Here is a 20,188-nt window from a genome sequence, read left to right as displayed (position 1 = left end):
TTCTATTGAAATGAAATAAATCTTCAGATCCTAACCTGAAAGCATTAAAATGATAACTTATCAGTCAGTCAACAAGGATTTAAAAAGTTATAATGGAGGGGAGGGAGAAGCTGGGTGGCTCAGGGGATTGAGAGCCAGGCCCAGAGAGGATAGGTCTTAGGTTCAAATCTGGCCTCAGACACTTCCTAGGTGTGTGACCCTGGGCAAGTCACTTAACCCCCATTGCCTAGCTCTCACCACTCTTCTGCTTTAAAACCAATACCCAGTATTGATTCTAAGACAGAAGGTAAAAGTTTCAAGAAAGGGGGGGGGGGGAAGAGAAAGAAACAAAGAAACAAACAAAGAAACAAAGAAACAAAGAAAGAAGGAAGGAAGTCTGGAGATGGTGCATTGTGTTTCAGAAATAGCACAAAGGTCAGTGTCATTGGATTGTTTTGTTGTTCTTGTTCATCCTTATTTTTGAAGAGGTTCAGTAACATCATGGGGTGAAGTCTTGACTTGCTCATAAACTGAATTGAAATGAGGCAGAGCAACACAAAGCCATCAGCCTCCTCTCCCTTCCAGAGTCATCAAAGTCTTACTGGCAAGACAAATTGGCTATTATAAGACTGGCAATTACAGCATATATGGAGAGTAGTCAGACTAAAAGCTTGGAAAGATAGGTTATGAAGGGCTTTAAAAGTCAAGCAGAAAGGGAAGCTAGGTGGCTCTGTGGACAGAGAGCCAGATCTAGTGACAAGAGGTCTTGGATTCAAATCTAGAATCAGACACTTCCTTGCTGTGTGACCCTAGGCAAGTCACCTAACCCCCATTGCCTAGCCTTTACCACTCTTCTGTCTTAAAGGAACCAATACACAGTATTCATTCTAAGAGAGGAGGTAAAAGTTTTTTTTTTTTTTTAACAGTCAAGCAGAAAATTTTCTGTTTGGTCCTTGAGCATCACTGGAATTAATTGAGTAGAAAGGTGATATGATAAGATGCACTCTTTACCTTATCTCTGTCATGAGCAGTAGGGGCCTTAAATACCCTCATGACACCCTTCCCCTCCCCACCGCTTCATCACCTTGTCTTTTTCTTCTTTGTTCCCAGATCAGCCACTCTTAATAGCACCACGGAACATCATTGCCCAGCTGGGGCAGACCCTTAACATCTCCTGTCACTTCCCCTGCAAGTTTTATTCCTATGAGAAATACTGGTGCAGATGGAGCAACCATGGCTGTGAGACCCTGTCCACCCAGGATGGGGGTAATAGCATGGCCTTTGTAGACTGCAATCAAAATAGCAAGATTGTTTCTCTTACCCTGAGCTCTGTCAGGAGAGAGCATGAAGGCTGGTACTGGTGTGGGGTGAAGCAGGGCCAGCGCTATGGACAGACAACAGCAGTCTATCTGTCCGTGGAAGAGGGTAAGTCTTGTAGAAGAAAATCCAGACATCCAGGCCACTTCCTGAATTCTAGTCTGGAGTTTACACCTTACTTCTTGCTCGCTCTCTTTCTTTTTCTCTCTCCCTCCCTCCTTCTTCCTCCCTCTCCCTCTCTCTCTCTCTTTCTCTCTCTCTTCTCTGTCTCTCCTCTCTGTCTTTCCCTCCCTCCTTCTTCCTCCCTCTCCCTCTCTCTCTCTCTTTCTCTCTCTCTTCTCTGTCTCTCCTCTCTGTCTTTCCCTCCCTCCCTCTTCTCTCTCTTTCCCTCTCCTCTCTCTCTCCTTATTTCCTTCTCTCTCTGTCTCTTCCTCCCTTCCCCCCTTTCTTTTTTCTCTGTCTGCCTCTGTCTCTCCCTCTCTCTCTCCTTCTATCTCCCTATCTCCTCTTTCTGTCCCTCTTTCTCTCCCCCCCGTTTCTCTCTCTCTCCCCCCTTCCTCTCTCAGTCTCTGTCTCTATCCCTTTCCCTCTCTCTGAGTTTCTCTCTTTCTCATGCTATGTATCCTGCATTCTCTCTCATTCATTTGCTCTTTTATTCATCCATTCATTCAGCATTTATGATGCACCCACTGCATTCGAGGTCCTTGGCCATCAGTGTAAGGAGAAGAGTACTGAACATGCAATTAGGAGCCATGGCTTCAAATCCCACCCCCAGAACTCATGACCTGGGTGACTTAGGGCAGACCACTTTTCCTATCTAGACTTCCATATTCCCATCTGTGTTATGAGGAGGCTGGAATTAGAAGACCCTGAAGAACACGCTGAGCCCTTACTCTATATACAACCCTAAGAGATGAACGGGGATGTTCTGCATGGCAGCATGGGGATGGGGAGGAATGTGCCCTTTAAGGTTTGATGTCTCTGGTGTGTCAGTTGGCTGATGACCCTGAAATCATTCCAGAGAGGAAAGTTGAACCTCTCTTCACATATGCCAGGCTCCCCTAGGGAGCTGTTCTAAGAATGTGTTTATTGCCAAACTACCACCAGAGGGCAGCATCCTAGAATTTTTGTATCGACTTTGAAGGGATGGCTTCAGCACATGAATAGGAAGACACTTAGAGGGACTTTGAAGATGATCATAAGATAAACCTTAATGGAGAGAGACGGTTGCAAACAAGCTGGAGGGAGCTTCTTATTCCTCTTTTGCTAGAGTCTTCCCTTCTCTTCTACCAGAGAGGCAGCATGTATGGTACTCTGTGGAAGGATTTGGAGTCCTAGGTCCTGGGTTCAAATCTAGCTTCTGTCACTTAGTCTAGTTGCAAAAGTTATCCTCACAACTTTCAGGCAAGTCACTTAACCCCTCTGGGTCCCAGTTTCCACATCTTTAAGATGAGAGCGTTCGATTAGATGGCCTCCTAGGTCCCTTTGAAGTCCATATTCCTGATCCCTCTGCTCTAAGTCTCACTAATTAATCCTCAAAACATTGACTGAGGGGCCTCAAGGATCCCAGATTGGTTTCTTGATTCCTGAGCTGTCTTTTCCCAAACTTGGGTGTCAATCCTTTGAGGGCTACCTGCAAGTGTGGTAGATTGAGAAGAGAGCACTGCTGCTTTATATGACCAGCCATTTAACAAGCATCCAGCAAACATTTCTTAAGTAGCTGGTCCTGTGCAAGACACTCTGTGTATGCAATGAACATAGTTCCTTCAAAAAACAAGCAAAAGCCAACAACATGAGCTTAAGAAAGCATGGTCCAAGGTAGGACGTGATAGGAGGCAGGAGCTCTGAGAAAACTTGAAAAGGATCCTAACTCCAACTGACCTCCAAAAAAAGAAAAAAAATAAAACAATTCCAAGTCTTTGAGGAGTTTACATTCTATCAAAATGAAACAACAAATATGAAAGCATTTCCCAAACTGAAATCATGCTATAAATCTACGCTCTCACTAAAGTATCTTGCCTAGTCAGAGGAAACCAGGGAAGGCTTCCAAGGGGAGATAACACCTAAATTGGTTTTTTAAGGCAAGGGAGGGACTTAACAAGGGAAGATGAGGCAGGAGTATGTACTAGCCAGAGAAGATGATCTCCTGGAATGGTTGAGAGGGTAGGAGTGCATCGTTAGATGAGGAATGGTCAGAAATCTGGTTTGGGTAGAGCATAGCAGAATGACTAGAGAAGCAGAAGAAAATAAGACTACATAGGAGGGGGTGGAACTCGGCTTGGAAGGTCTTAAATACCAGTTTGAGGGATTTATATCATGTAGGCAATAAAGAACTACTGAAGATGGCCTTAACTTCTATTAGTCTTGTTCACTATCAATAAAATGAGGAGGTTGGTGGGGCAGCTAGGTAGCTCAGTGGATTGAGAACCAGTTCTAGAGACAGGAGGTCCTAGATTCAAATGTGGACTCAGACACTTCCCAGCTGTGTGACCCTGGGCAAGTCACTTGACCCCCAATGCCTAGCCCTTACCACTCTTCCACCTTGGAGCCAATACACAGTATTGATTCCAAGATGGAAGGTAAGGGTTTCGATAAATAAATAAGCAAACAAACAAATAAATGGATGAATAGATACAAAGATACATAGATACATAGATACATAGATACATAGATACATAGATAGATAGATCAATAAATGAGGAGGTTGGATCCCGAGTGATCTCTTGGGTCTATTCATGATCTCCCCACCAGGATCCTTTTTGTTTTATTTTATTTTTTTCCTCAATTATATATAAAAACAGTTTCTAGCATTTTAAAAAGAACTTGAGGCTCAAATTCTCTCCTTTCCTTCCTTTCCTATGGAAAACAATCTCATATAGGTTTTGCATGTGCACTGGGGTTTTTAAGGCTAAGGGTGGCCATTTTCTCTTCTGTGTCATCTGTAATATGTAACCAGCTCTGCTCTGTTCCAGCCACCAAGACTGCTGTCCAGCCAGCCAATTCTGTGCTAAACAGAGATGCTAGTTCCAGTGGGGATGCTGAGAAGTCTGATGTCAGAGGCAAAGGAATTGAAGTTGCTCCAGATCCAGGGAGGTCAGCAAATTCCCTCTTTTCACTAAGGGCAGGTTACTTTGGGGCAGGTCCCAGGCAGGGTGACATGAAGGGACCATGATCTCTTGGAGAATTCCTCAGCCTCCTAGCTTGAATATGAAAAAGTTTAAAGCTATACCCAAGGTCTCAATCCTTGCTTTAGAGGGTCCTTTTCTGAAAGCATGGAAGCCCCGATTAGGTCCTTCATGGTACCCTACCATTAATTGGGAAATTTTTAATTTTTGAATCATTTCAATTCTTGGGAAAAGAAAGGGATTCAGAATGTAGAGACAGTACAAGCTCTATTCAAGCCAAGCCAACAGAGGAAGTGGGGGGCCACAGTTAAAATAAGAGCTCTGGAGAATTGGCTGGATGGATAAGGAAAGAGCACTGATTTCAAAGTCTAGAGACTTGGCTTTGATGTCCAACTATGCCATCACTACCTATGTGATTGATCTTCATCTCTCTGGTCTTTAGTATTTTGTGAAAATGAGGTATTTGGACTAAGTGATCCCTAAGAACCTATCTGGCCATCATGATCTATTTAATATATTCTCAAAGCACTGGGAGATAGAAATCTCACCTCAAACATGCCTTCCAATCATCTTGGAGTGCCCCCTATTTCTACCATTCCATTCCCACCTATTGCCAGCCCCATCTCCCACCAAATTCTCTCTCTGCCTTTCTCATTCCAGTACCAAGGAACACAGTGGAGGCTCCAAAGTTGTGGTCTCCACCCTGGTGCCTCTGGCTCTGGTGTTGGTCGTGGGTGCATTGGCACTAGGAATAGTCAAAGCCCGACGGCGGAGGTTCAGTGGTGAGTTCACCATGGTGGTCCCCAATACCTCAACCCACAAACTCTTCCACACTAGTGGAGATAAAGGACTCAGCAAAGATAGACCTAAATCCCCCTGCCTCCCTCCACCTAATTCTGCTTTCTTGGACAGATCGAATTTCAGTTGGAAGTTACACAACTGACATCAGTATGTCCGAGTTAGAGAATCCCAGGAAGTTTGGAGCCAATGACAACATGGGAGCTTCTTCTGCTCAGGAGACTACTCTAAGAGGGGAAGATGGTATGACCTTCCACCCAAGGGAGCCTTCAGGAGTATGCTCTCTGGCAGGACAGAACCTGGAAGGGAGGGTGGATCCTGGAGGGGAGCCAACCTGGGATTGTGGATTCAGAACCAGTGGTCCTTGGCTTTGAATGCCAAATCTACCATATAGTACTTGTATAACCATTGACAAGTCACCTAGCCTTACTGGGGTCCACTCTGTCCCAAGTATTTCCCCAGCTGTAAAATGAGAGGGGTGGGAGCAGCTAGGTGTCTCAGGGGATAGAGATCCCAACCTGGAGCTGGGGAATCCTGGTTTCAAGTCTGGTCTCAGATACTTCCTAGCTATGTGACCCTGGTCAAGTCACTTAACCCCCATTGTCAGCTTTGGAAACAACAGAGAATATTGATTCTAAGAGGGAAGGCAGGAGTTTAAAAAAAAATGGGAGGGTTGAATTAGTGATCTCCAAATTAAGATTTCCAGCTCTAAAATAGAGCAGGAATATTAGGTGTGAAAGTGGGAGATTTCTCTATTTTTGACATTTCTCTGGGAATTCCTAAATGATCCTTTACTCTTCCTACAGAATTCATCACTCCCACTGAGAACCCCGAGGAAATCCAAGAACCTAAGCAAGTCAAAAGGGTAAGGAGAGAAGTTAAAGGTTTCACCACAAGAGGATGGGGGAGTTGTAGTGAGGCATGAGCTAGAACTTCCAGTTCTACCTCTGGACGTTATAAGCCACCAGCATTCAAAGCAAACAGCCTTATCTTGCTTTTAAGGGCAATGAAGTGATACAGTATGTGTGTGGGAGGGAAGAGGAAGGAAAGGGAGGGGTACCAGGTGGGCTGCATTTACTGCTAGCTCTTCCCTTTTGAGTAGGAGGTAGGAAAAGACTGAAAATTCAGTCCAAGAATAGAAATCAAGTGACTGGGTGGTGTAGCTTTTCCCCCTGGGTACTGGATCAGATAGGCTAGCCCTGATTAAAGGTGATGCTCAATGCAACTTCAAGCAGGAGCTGTTCCACTTCATGGGTCAAAAGAGGGTAGTGAGACCAGGGGAGGTATTTTTAGGGGTTTCTATGTTCTGATCACCAAGACAGCCCCACCCCACTCTGTCTCTATTCTTCCCTCCAACCCCTCACCTACAGGACAATTCATCAGATTAGGGTAGAAGGAGAAAGATAACAATGCACTGGGTCTAACAAGGAGGCCAGGGCTTGACAAGGTAGTGAATGGTTATGCACTTTGGAAGCATGGGTTCTGACTTCAGCCTTTTTCACTCTATGGTCTCCCTCACTCTTCCCATCCCCTGACACAAAAAGAACTGAAACCTGTTGTCTTTCCCTTAGTCTTCCAAGGAAGAGGCAGATATGGCCTACACCGCCTTCCTGCTGCAGTCTAACTACATAGCCAATGAAATTCCCTTGGATGGCTCCACTGATGCTTAACAGATCCCTCAGTCTACATCCTGCCTTTTTCTCTGGCTCAATCATCTCCATCACCTCTAGGATCATGTCTTCACAAAGCCTATTAGTAATCCAGCACTCTCTCTGCTCCACACGGTGTGCACATCTGCCTTCCTCAATTTCCCTTGACTCATCCATCTGCTCCCTACTCAGGGTTTATGGCTTAATGTCCCTCCTCGACCCAGTCTAATTCTCCCTCCTCACCTTTTTGTTCTGAGAAGGTAGGGAATCGAGTACATCAGTTTCATTTCTATCAAGTCCCCTCCATGACAGTGTAGGGAAAGGAGGAAGTAAGACTTTGAAGGAATTGCTCTGCTTTGAGAGGGACTGGGAGTCAAACCACTTCTCTGTACTGCTCTTCTGAAAAAGTCAATGGGATCTAAGATCATCCAGTCACCCCAACTCATCCGATTAAAGGGACTTTTTCCTCTCTCCTGTGGAAACTTCAATCCATTCCCTAGAAGGAGGTTGCTAGTCACATGTTAAACCCTAACACCTTACTGGGCAGCCCTAGCCAGTTCATGTTTCTGTTGGGATTCAGAGAAATCTTGAATATTAATGCTAGAAAGGAACTTGGAGATAGTGTAGCCCACGCCCACCATATGTTACAGAGAAGGAAACTGAGGTCCAGTGAAGAGAAATTGCTTTCCTAAGGAACACAAATCTAATGAGTGGCAGAACTGGAACCAGCCCACCCACCCACCCCTTCCAGTTACAGCATTGCTGAAAAGGGTGATGGGAGGTAGACAGAGAGGAAAGGAGAAAGTGAAATCAGAGGCGATGGAAATGCTATGGGACTTTCCATCAGGATCCTATCTCCCCTAGAAGTGGGACAAAGGGAAGAATGAGCACACATCACCAGTGCTTACAGGTTAACCAGGTTGGAAAGCGTCGTTGATTACTTTGGGGAAGAGGATGGTTTTCAATAAATGGATCTGGGGCTTTTCTTTGAGCAGCTTCCTTGGGGAGCAAGCTGATACTTCACTAATTCAAGCCACTGATTGATTAAAGTCCATGATTGTCATTGTTTTGATTGCACTTAAAATGGGTTCATTCTCCACACGCTAATATCTTTGTCAGTCAGTAGTGCCAACACACACACACACAAAACCCCAGCAAAAGAGAGTCCTTGCCCTGAAGGGGCTCTCTCCCATTGACCCTCAAAACACACCACTCCTTCTCCATAGGTCTTATGCCCACCTTACACCCCTTCAAATTCCCTTGCTCTAGCTCATCTACTCTACAGAGCTGGTTTGACAAAGAGCCTGCACAAAATTTCCAGGGCCAACTGCCAAGAAACAAGGATGTTCTGATTCCTCATCTGTGCTGAGAAAACCCAAAATGGGGGTAGCTAAGTAGGTCACTGGATGGAGTCCTGGAGTTGAGAAGTCCTGGCCTCAGATACTTCCTAGCTGTATGACCTTGAGCAAGTCACTTAACCACCATGGTCTAGCCCTTACCACTCTTCTGCCCTGGAACTAATACACAGTATTGATTCTAAGAAAGAAGGTAAGGGTTTCCAGATAAAGAAAACTCCAAGCAGGGTTATAAAGAGTTGGAAACCACCAAACAATAACTCCCAATGACAAGAGGAATTGAAGTCACAGACAGGTTCAGAGATTTGCCTACAATTGCACAAGATAATGGTAAAATTCGGTATTCTTTCCACTACATCAGGATACACAGTACCATGTCCTTCACATTAACCAATTGGTCTCAGTGAACAGCTGGCAGCCAGGTAACAGATAGATAGATTGCTGGACCTGGAGTCTGGAAGACGTGTTCAAGTCCTGCCTCACACATTTACTAGTAGTGCAAGCCAGCGCAAATCACCTAAAGCTTTATCTGCCTCAGTTTTGTCATCTCTGAAATGGGGATAATACTATTACTTACCTCTTCTGTCTGCCAAAAGGATCAAATGAGATAATATTTGTAAAACACTTGGTGCCATAGTGACTGGCGCATAGTTAGACCGTATAAACTGTTAGCTATTATTCTTATAAGAGAGAACATGTTAGTTGAGACTAGAGCCATCTTCGGCACTAGTTGTCTCAATAGCACCAACTCAATTTAATGGGCATTTGTCAACTTTCCTCTATGGATAAAGATACTATGCATAGAGATAGGGACCTGACTTTCAAGTTTATTGTTTAGGACATTCGTTCTGGGAGTCAGTTGGAGGAGTCAAAAATAATTGAATTGAGGAACCAAAGAATATGACCCTGTCCCCACTTAGCCGTCCCCGCCTTGAAGTTTTGAGGTCCTGGTGTTGGAGTGAGCAGTGGCCAAGTTTTGTGACAGGACTAGCTTTTTGTGAAATTTGATTAGTGGTTTCTGTCAGTGGGCTAAACTTCACAGAGCAAACCAGGGTTTTCTTAGAATTGTAGTTGTTATCGTGGTTCAGTTGTTTTTCATTCATGTCTGGCCCTTTGTGGCCCCATTTGGGGTTTTCTTGGCAAAAACACTAGAGTGGTTTACCATTTTCTTCTCCAGCTTATTTTACAGATGAGGAAACTGAGGCAAGCAGAGTTAAGTCTCTTACCCAGGGTCACACAGCTCATCAGTACCCTGGGGAAGATGAGTCTTCCTGACTCCAGGACTAGCACTCCATTCAATGTACTGCTTAGCTGCTCCATTTCTCAGAATACCAGTGCAACAAACAAAATATTAAGGGGTAACTCAGGGCTTGGCTGCTTCCCTATCTGAAAAGTACAAAGAGGACAGGATCCCTTTGGGGTTGGGGGCAGGGAGCTGATCCCCTCTAAAGAATTCTAGGTAGCCTTCAGAATCTCCAGATTCCAGACCGTAAATGAACCGTGACTCTTCTAGAATAATTGGTTTAAGCATTGGAATCTTTCCATAATCTAGGTTCATCTTATTTAGTTAGAAAATGTCAGAATGATAAAAGGCTTTGAGTCCATGCCATAGGAGGAGCCATTAAAGCAATTGAGCATGTCTAGCCCGGAAAAGAGAAGATTAATGGGGGCCTGAGAGCTGTCTTCAAGAATCCAAAGGACTGACATGCAAGTGAGAATTTAGACTTGGTCTAGTTGGTCCCAGAGGGCAGAACTAGCAACAAATGGTAAGCATTGTAGAGGCAAATTTACACTTGATATCAGGAGAAAACTTCCTAATAATGAGAGCTGTCCAAAAGTGGAATGAGCTGCTTTGGAAAGTGGTAGACACCCCCTTTTTAGAGGTCTTTAAGGAGAAGCTGAAAACCATTAGGGTACTAAGGTGGAAGACCCCTGACTATTTGCTAGTCAGAGAATAAAGATTAGTAGGTTGGGAAACTAGTTGGCTGAAGTTAAGGGAGTCAAATATATCAATTATATTGCAATCTTATTGCTTATCCTTCATTTTGGAGAGGACCACTGGCATCACAGGTTGAAGTCTTGCCTTGCTTATCAATTGAGTTTAAGTTAGACAGAGTTACACAAAGTTATTGGCCTCACTCCCTCTTCTAGCGTCATCCAAGTCCAGTGGCAGGACACAGGTCAAAACAACTGGTGATGACCCAGAATGAAATGGATGGTCATCTTGGTGTCTTCAAAGTCTGACCAAGCTCTAAGGCACTTCACAACACCTTCGGCCACCTTCATGGCAAATGGAACAAATTCTTCTCATCTAGCAGGGGAAGTCTTCACATACCTGGGGTAGATACCCCCCTCAAACTCACCAATGGGTTTGAAGATTCTTGGTTGCTCTCAATCTGGTGCAGCCCATTTGTCAAAATGGTTTTATCAAGTTGTGGCCACTGTGCATGCTACATGTAGCTTCTGGGAGCTACAAGTGAGAGTTGGGTGAGAGGTGGAGACCAAAGCGGGATGAACAACCCCCAAAAGGATTCTTTAAGCTCTCATAGCAGAGGCGCTAATCCTCTCTGAACAACCTATACATTATGTTCTAGTAGGGATTGTTCTGTGCCTGGATTGAACTGAAATCCTTTGAACTCTCAAATTATTTTATTCTGGGGTCTGTTATGAGTTTTATAATCTAAATTTCTGGTTGTTGGTTCTTAGTTGATAAACAGGCTGATCATTTAATTATTGAACATGTTGGACATAATGGATAGAAACCATACTTGCCCAAAAATCTTGCCCCAAATCCCCCTGCAGTGCTCCTGTGAGATGTTTACTATTCAGGTCCATACCTACTTCTGTTCTTTGCCACACACTAGACAAGACTGTTATTTCTGGATACGAGGTGGTGATGGATATGTACAGAGAACCTCTGCTCAAATCCTACTCTAATCCTTCATCACAACCACTGGATAATGGGTTTTTTCAAATGCAGACACCCATGAAGACAATCTACTAAGATTCATGAAGCTATAAATTTTAAGTTGGAAGTATAAAAATTAAAATTAAATATCAAATATTAAAATGTTACATCTTAGGATATTTATTAAAGATCATTACAAATAACAGAATAAAGAGGATACAAAATAAAAGAGGATACAAAAAAAAAACAGAAAACAGAGGATACAAAATAAAGACCAAGTGCCCATGACTGATTAGCCATTTCAAAATCCCCATTCACCACCACCATGCTCACCAACAGGGCCAAAAAGAGGCCGAGCAGCACAGCCAACTCAATATTTATCCCCTGTCTATAGGAAGTACATAATGACAGGAAGTCAGTGGGCTCCCAGGAAATGTAGTTCTTTTTTAGGATAAAAGATTTTCAATTATACAGAAGGGACATAACTTTAGAGATAAGGAAACAGAGGACCAAAGAGTCTCCAAAGTATCTTCTCATGATCACATAGGTAAGGATAAGTGGTGGAGCCAGAATTGAAATCAAGGTCTTCTGGAGAGTGCCATATTCAAATCTTTTGTTTTTAACCCCTACTTCCTGTCTTAGTAACAACTTTAAGACAGAAGGACAAGGGCTAGGCAAACAGGCTTAAGTGCCTTGTCCAACTCACACAACCATACTCAACTCTTATGTAGCACCATGGAAGGAAGAAATAAAGGAAGATAGAAGGGAAGGAAGGAAGGAAGGAAGGAAGGAAGGAAGGAAGGAAGGAAGGAAGGAAGGAAGGAAGGAAGGAAGGAAGGAAGGAAGGAAGGAAGGAAGGAAGGAAGGAAGGAAGGAAGAGGAAGAAAGGAAGGAAGGAAGGAAGGAAGGAAGGAAGGAAGGAAGGAAGGAAGGAAGGAAAGAAAGAAGAATTTGTTAAAGTGCCTACTATATGCCAGGCTCTATGCTAAGTGTTTTTTTTTTAAACAAATACTATCTCATTTAATCCTCACAATAACCCTGGGAAGTAGATGCTGTTATTATCCCTGTTTTACAGTTGATAAAACTAAGGCAAACAGAGGCTATGACTTGCCCAGGGTCACACAGCTAGTAAGTGTTTGAAGCTAAGTTTGAATTCATGTCTTCCTCTCTCTGGGCCCAGTGCTCTTATCATTTAATGGAGAGAAGAGCCAAATTGCTCTTGTTATGTATAGCTGGAATGTTCAAATAAGTATTGAGATGGTTATGATCTCAGTGTTAATTTTAATTAATAGTGTTAAATTTGAAGTCAGAAAGATCGGGTTTCAAATCCTGCCTCAGACACTTAGTATTGGAGTGATGTGACAGAGCAAGCTGCAACCTCTGTTTGCATCAGTTTTCTTAGCTGTAAAATGGTTGGATAAAAATATCTCACAGGGTTGTCTGATAATGATAATGATGATGGTGACCAGAATGATGATGATAAGTCAAATGATACATTCACAAGGAGAAGAAGCAACATGGTACTAGACTTAGAGTCAGGAAGACTTTAATCAAGTCCTTCTTCTGTGACTGTGGGCAAATCACTTCACCTTTTCTTTTCCCAATTAACTCTTAAAAGACCATAAGTTTCAGATGAATTAATGGACTATATCTATGGAGGGAGTTTCCATACCAAAAGTTCTGTAAACCCATAGAACAACAAATGTGGACTATTCAAAAGAAAAGGAGCAATTGATGGAAATATTACCCTGTGTTTATAGTTTATCAAAAGCATTATTTACAAATTAATGCAGGTAAAATTGCAGGTAAAAATGCAGGTAAAAAAGTCTGACTAGATTTCTGAGCTTAATTTTTATCTCCTTCCTGGTGGCTTCTGGACAGCTCACTGGGCCCTGGCTTCTGCCCAAATTCAGAAGGATTCATTTCTCCCCAGAGCACTGCATGCCAGCATTAGAATCCATTCAGCCCAGGTTCCCTGGCCAGACTCCATTTGTCTGTTGTAAAACCTTTGGTCAAGCCTCAGCCTCCTTTCTGTGGCCATTGGTGCTCTATTTCAACATTTCCAGTAACTCTTGATTCCTTAGTTTATCTTTACCCATCATGCCCTTCCTGGCATGCTCTCCCTTCTCACTGCTACCTACTGCCTTCCCTACTGGGGCAAAGCTACCCAAGACATTAACTGAGTTCACAATTATATGTAATGAGACAGGAATGGTTTTTTTTTAATAAATTCAAGTAATTAATTGAGAATATTTTTCCATGTTTACATGATTCATGTTCTTTCCCTCCCCTACTCCTTCCCCCTCTGGGTTTTACATGTATCATTGATCAAGATCTATTTCCATATTATTCATATTTGCAGCTTAAAGTCAACCCAGGATTGTTTTCTAAATATATAATCTTCCCCTCATGCAAAAAGAAGAATTATTTCCAAAGCACCTGAAGACACATTCCAGTCATTAAACCCCCTGAGGGAGCTCCACACTGAAACCCTCCCCCATGCCCTCTGCCCTCTAGGGACACCCTCAACCCCATGACAAGCTCAGCTAGACTTTCCATCCAAAGCTAAAAGTAGGCCTGGAAACAATGCCAAAAATGCTTCTTTGCCACTCACTGACTGTCCTTTGTCTTTTCATCTGGGTAGTCTCTGGGGTTAAACTGCTCCATTGACAATGGTGCAGCAGGGTCAGGGGTCAAGAGAGCACTCTTTCCTCTTGATTACCCTTTGTGCTCTACAGAGTAGGCTTAACCCTACTGGGTTGTCTCTGTGATGTGGTTTTAGCTGAGAGTAATAAAAATAATGACTACACCTATTTTTAAAGGTCTTTAAAGCTTACATGATTTTTTTATTATTATGACAGTGATAAAATAATAAATCCTTATTGGAATGGACTGAATTAGAGGTAGAGAAATCAAGGATCATTCTCCCTATTTTGCTGAGGAGACTAAGAAAAAGGAGGTGACTTTCTCAGTTCCATGTAACAAATAAATGTGGGGGAAATGGTGAATCCCATGAAAGTTACCTCCAAATTCATAAAATGCTTGCTTGGGTCAACATCTACTTAAACCCAACAGCTCTAAAGTCCCTCCCTGCCCTGGTTTTTCTCTTTAGATCTTCAAGTATCACCTGGAATTTTAGTGAGAATGATCACAATGTACACAAAATAGATAGTTTTGTGGTACCAAGAAGAATCAGAGGACAGATGGTACCTACTCTATGGCAGGTTCTTTGCTAAGCCCTGGGGATACAGAGGAATTCCTGTTGGGGGCAGCTGGGTAGCCCAGTGGATTGAGAGCTAGCCCTAGAGACGGGAGGTCCTAGGTTCAAATCTGGCCTCAGACACTTCCCAGCTGTGTGACCCTGGGCAAGTCACTTGACCCCCATTGTCTAGCCCTTACCACTCTTCTGCCTTGGAGCCAATACACAGTATTGTATTCTGTCCTTGCCCTCATGTCACTCATATCTGATGGGGGAGACATCTTATAAGCAATTTGCATTGTTATTGAACCTTCTTCATTTTCAAATAATGTCAAAAAGTGGTGTCACTTGCACATGAGTTGGTTTGAAGTGAGGAAGAGTTGCACAAAGTCATCAGCCTCATTCTTTCTTCTAGAGTCATTCAAGTCCAGTGCCAAGACAAAAGTCAAGATGACTGGCTATGGCCTAGGTTCAGTGGATGGCTTTGACCAACTTCTAGGCATTCTTACTTTAGTTTCCTCCATGGCCATTGGAACAAATTGTTCTTATTCTGCCCATTCCACTGGGGGAAGTCTTCACATGATTCACATGATCCCTAACTCAATGGGGTTTAGTGGGTTTAAGGCTTATTGGTCACCATTAACCTGGTTTAGTCCATTTTCCCAGATGGTTTTACCAAGATGTGGTCCCTGCTCATGCTATAGCTCCTTAGAGTCACAGATGAGAGTTGGGTGAGAGATGAACACCAAAGCAGCCCTGAAAAGGACTCAACAAGCCCTCCCACCAGAGGGGCCAGTCTTCCTCATACATTCCAAGTTATATACAGAAAACATAGAAAGTAATATCAGAGAAAAGGCATTGGTGGAGGGTGGAAGTAGAGGAAGACTGGAAAAGGCATTCTGCAAAGGTGGAATTTGATATTAGTCTTGAAGGAAGTGAGGAAAGCCAGAAAGTAACAGTGAGAAGGAAAAGCATGCCTAGAATGGGGGACAGCCAGTAGAAAGGGAGAGAATTGGGAGATGAGTATCATTTTGAAGGGGCAGAAAAAGATAGTTATGACTATATTATAAAAATATGTAGACAGAAGTAGAATGGAAAGACCAGAAAAGTAGGCAGTGGCTGGGTTGGGAAATCCTTTAAATTCCACCCAGAGTATTTTATATGTGATAATAGAGTGATAGGGAGCCATTACAGTTTATTGAATAAGGGTGGAGTGGTGTAATTAGATCTGAGCCTTAGAGGAAGATCCCTTTGGTAGCTGAATGGATGATGGCCTAAAAAGTGGATGAAGAGAGGAGGCAGGGTACCCAATCAGAAAATTATTGCTAATAGTCATCAAAGATGAATAACTTGGTGCAGTGGAAATAATCCTGAACTTGGAGTCACAGTGACCTGGTCAAATAACTTCATTTTTCTAGGTCTTAGTTTCCTTATCTATAGAATGAGAACTTTATAGCTTAGAGGATAACTAGGTGGTACAGAGGATAGAATGCCAGGTCTAAATGGCAGCTTAGGAGCAGCAATAGTTCAGACCTCTGAAAACCCTTCCTTACTGATTACAAACTAAATGTTCCTAGGGGACTGAAAATCAAACCTAACAACAAGATAGAGCTGGGGAACCTTCCTGCTGGACACAATTCAAAAGGTATGCCCCCCCCAAATCTGGAATTTGAGAATACTTGGGTTTAGGGGGAAGGCAGAGGGAAGGTCCCAGGACCCCTCCCCCCCCCACCTAGAGTGCTAAGCCTCCAGTGGCAGCAGGAACCTCTGGGCAGGCAAAGGCGTTGGTCTGGAGGGTGTACCTTGTGGGCAGGGCTGTGCCAGGCTCAGAGCATCGAACAGAGGCAGTGGGGAAGCAGCTGGAGAGGGAGTGAAGAGCTGGCAGCCTGGTCACAACAGCTGACACCTTCCATATTGCTCCAGCCTTCCAGGAGCTTTTGGCCTCAGGGCACATCTGGCCCAACCCAGCTGAACTTAATCCCATGAAAAGTCTTCAGACCTCAGGGAATTCCAAGTTCCAACACCCTTCTCTAACTGATGGCTAGACTTTAATCAAATCAAAAGCCTACAGAGGACAGGGAAGCTCAAACTCCAATACTCCTCCCCCATAGACTGCACTGAGAGATCTGACAAAGCTCCAAGAGGGGAGACTGACAGAAAGCCCCAAAACCAAAAAAATGAGAGGAGCAAGAACACAGACAAATATGGGGAGTAAAGAAGAGGTTAATATGAGCAAACAACAGAAAAAGAAGAAAGAAATTACAATTGACAGCTTCTGCACAGGCAATGAACCCAAAACAAACAATACACAGGAAGTGGCAAGTAATAAAACAGAAATCCCAGTGAATTGGATACAGGCTTTGGAAGAACTCAAAATGCAATTCAAAACACAATTAAGAGAGGCTGAAGACAATTGGGAAAAGAATTTAAAAACTAAGATAAATCATCTGGAAACAGAAAATAGGTCTTGAAAGTCAAAATCAACCAGCTTGAAAATGAGGCAAAGGAGATGAGAGGTGAGGTAAAGAAGATGAAAGATGACCTCCAAAGAAAATCAGACCAGAAGGAGAAGGATGACTAAAAAGCCAGGAATGAAATCCAGTCTTTAAGAACCAGAATACAACAACTAGAATTAAGTGACCTCACAAGGCATCAGGACACTATAAAACAAAACCAAAAGAATGAAAAAAAAATTGAGGAAAATATGAAGCATTTCATTCACAAAACAGAGGATTTAGAAAATTGTTCGAGGAGAGACAATTTAAAAAGAAAATTCCTGGACATAATACTATAGGAGATTATTTAAGAAAACTGCTCTGATATTCTAGAACAAGAGGGAAAAGTGGAGATTGAAAGAATCCACAGATCACCTCCTGTACTTAATCCCCAACTGACAACACCCAGGAACATTATAGCCAAATTCAAGAACTATCAGACCAAAGAAAAGATATTACAAGCTACCAAGAAGTCATTTAGACACCATGGAACCACAGTGAGGATAACACAGGATCTGGCTGCATCCAAACTGAGGGACTGAAAGACATGGAATATGATATTCTGGAAAGCAAGGGAACTAGGTTTACAACCAAGAATCAACTACCCAGCAAAACTGACTATATTCTTACAGGGGAAAGTATGGTCATTCAACAAAATAGAAGAATTCCAAGAATTTGTAAAGAAAAGACCAGACCTGAACAGAAACTTTGATGCCCAAGCACAAAACTCAAGAGAATCATTAAAAGGTAATTTAAAAAGAGGGGGGAAAAAAGAGAAAAACAAAACAAGAGAAAAAACATTTTTTTTAAAGAGACCCAAAAAGTTAAAATGATATATATATCCCTATAAGAAAAGAGGTCATTGGTAACTCTTAAAAATTGTTATTTTCAACTGGGCATCTAGAACAATTACACTTAGAGGGAACAGTGACAAACTGCATAGGATGAAATGACAAGACATAAATAGGTATATAGATATATGTATGCAAAAATACATATTTTTTGTATTTTTTTGTATTTGTATGCAAATTTGTATTTGTATGCAAAAATACACATACAAAAATGTGTATATATATATATATATACACACAACTAGAGCTAAAAAAAGAGGTTAATACTAAAAGAAATGGGAAAAGAAACAAAAGGAGGTAAATTCATGTCACAAAGAAGCTCATGGTGGGAGGGGGGAGAACATCAATACACTGGAAGGGTAAAGAGGTCAGAGACAGGAAATACTCAACTTTTACGTGCATTGAAATTGACCCAAAGAGGGAAGAACAATCCAATCCATTGGGGCAGAGAATAGATTTGCTCCTTATAGGGGAGTAGAAGGGTAACAAATGGACTGGTGGGGAGGGAAGCAGTACAAGGGAGGGAGAGGGTGGGGGTCATTTTAGAAAGACTTCAAGGCAAATAAGGGGGGGAATAAGAAGGGAGTGGGGTAGAAAGGGGAATAAAATAAGGGTGGGAACTAGGGGGATTAACTAAAAACAAACATTGGTGTAGAAGGAAATAGTGAAAGAAGAAAAGGCAGGTCCAGGAGTAGATATCAAAATGCTGGGAAATACACAGCTAGGAATCATAACTCTGAATGTGAATGGAATGAACTCACCCATAAAATGCAAGCGAATAGCAGAGTGGATTAGAATCCAAAACCCGACCATATGTTGTCTACAAGAAACACACATGAGGAAGGTAGACACGCATAGGGTGAAACTAAGAGGATGGAGCCAAATCTATTGGGCAACAACTGATAAAAAGAAGACAGGAGTCGCAATCATGATATATGACAAAGCCAAAGTAAAAATAAATCTAGTTAAAAGAGATAGGGAAGGTAATTACATCCTGATAAAATGCAGTATAGACAATGAGGAAATTTCTGTACTCAACATGTATGTACCAAATGGCATAGCATCCAAATTTCTAAAGGAGAAACTAGGGGAACTCAAGGATGAAATAGATAGAAAAACTATACTCGTGGGAGACCTGAACCTTCATCTATCTGAACTAGATAAATCAAACCAAATAATAAATAAGAAAGAGGTAAGAGAAGTAAATGAAATCTTAGAAAAATTAGACAGAGACAAAAAGGAATACATATTCTTTTGAGCAGCACATGGTACATTCACAAAAATTGACCATGTATTAGGGCATAAAAGCATTGCAAACAAGTGCAAAAGAGCAGAAATAATGAATGCAACCTTCTCAGATCACAGTGCAATGAAAATAATAATTAGTAAGGGCATATGGAGAGGTAAATTAAAAATTAATTGGAAACTAAACAATATGATTCTCCAAAACTGGTTAGTTAAAGAACAAATCATAGAAACAATAACTTCATTGAAGAAAATGACAATGATGGGACAGCCTTTCAAAACCTATGGGATGCAGCCAAAGCAGTACTCAGGGGGAAATTTATATCCTTAAGTTCATATGTTAACAAATTAGGGAGGGCAGAGGTCAATGAATTGGGCATGCACATTAAAAAACTAGGAAGTGAAACATTAAAAATTTTCAGATGAAGACTAAATTAGAGATTCTAAAAATCAAAGGGAAATTAATAAAATTGAAAGTCAAAGAACTATTGATTTAATAAATAAGACTAGAAGCTGGCACTTTGAAAAAACAAATAAAATAGACAAAATACTGGTAAGTCTAATTAAAATAAGGAAAGAAGAAAAACAAATTGACAGTATCCAAGATGAAAAGGGAGACCTCACCTCTAATGAAGAGGAAATTAAGGCAATCATTAAAAACTATTATGCCCAATTATATGGCAACAAATATGGCAATCTAGGTGATATGGATGAATACTTACAAAAATAAAAATTGTCTAGACTAACAGAGGAAGAAATAGATTACCTAAACAACCCCATATCAGAAAAAGAAATTGAAGAAGCCATCAAAGAATTCCCTAAGAAAAAATCCCCAAGTCCTGATGGATTCACAAATGAATTCTATCACACATTCAAAGAACAACTAATCCCAATATTATACAAATTATTTGACTTTGTTTTCTTGGCAGAGATATTGGAGTGGCATCATAAAGAGTCAGACACAACTGATTGAACAAAAGTGAGAGTATTGGGCTTAGTAATCTCTAAGATCATTTCCAGGGCTAAAGTGATGATCTCAACCCCTTCCTCTGATGTGCCTGATTCATCTGTCAGATGACTTGGGCTATATGACCTAAACTGTATATGGGTTTCCAGTTGATTCATGCCCAATCCATGGCAACAGAGAATAGGTGTGGAAGGTGTGGAAGCAAGATCAAAGTTACATAGCTTATAAAGAGATAGAATTCAAGCCCAGGTCTTTAATCTAGTCATTTTTAGCCCTTTAGGATAATACCCAGGCACCATC

The 20,188-nt window shown here is 42.0% G+C and overlaps 1 protein-coding gene across 1 annotated transcript in view; it reads left to right on the top strand.

Moving 5' to 3' along the window:
* The window catches only part of PIGR (polymeric immunoglobulin receptor), a 32,226-nt gene extending 24,295 nt beyond the window's left edge, over window positions 1-7,931 (top strand). The window contains exons 6-11 of the mRNA XM_007481294.3: window positions 1,090-1,404; window positions 4,269-4,389; window positions 5,082-5,203; window positions 5,334-5,462; window positions 6,026-6,084; window positions 6,791-7,931. Of these exons, the coding sequence (XP_007481356.2) occupies window positions 1,090-1,404; window positions 4,269-4,389; window positions 5,082-5,203; window positions 5,334-5,462; window positions 6,026-6,084; window positions 6,791-6,889 (845 nt within the window). The 3' untranslated portion in view covers window positions 6,890-7,931. The remainder of the gene's footprint in view (window positions 1-1,089; window positions 1,405-4,268; window positions 4,390-5,081; window positions 5,204-5,333; window positions 5,463-6,025; window positions 6,085-6,790) is intronic.
* The last annotated feature ends 12,257 nt before the right edge of the window (window positions 7,932-20,188 follow it).

This window comes from Monodelphis domestica, chromosome 2 (genome assembly GCF_027887165.1).
Source record: "Monodelphis domestica isolate mMonDom1 chromosome 2, mMonDom1.pri, whole genome shotgun sequence".
Taxonomy (NCBI): domain Eukaryota; kingdom Metazoa; phylum Chordata; class Mammalia; order Didelphimorphia; family Didelphidae; genus Monodelphis; species Monodelphis domestica.
Note: the sequence above shows the minus strand (reverse complement) of the source record. Positions and strands in the feature narration are given on the sequence as shown.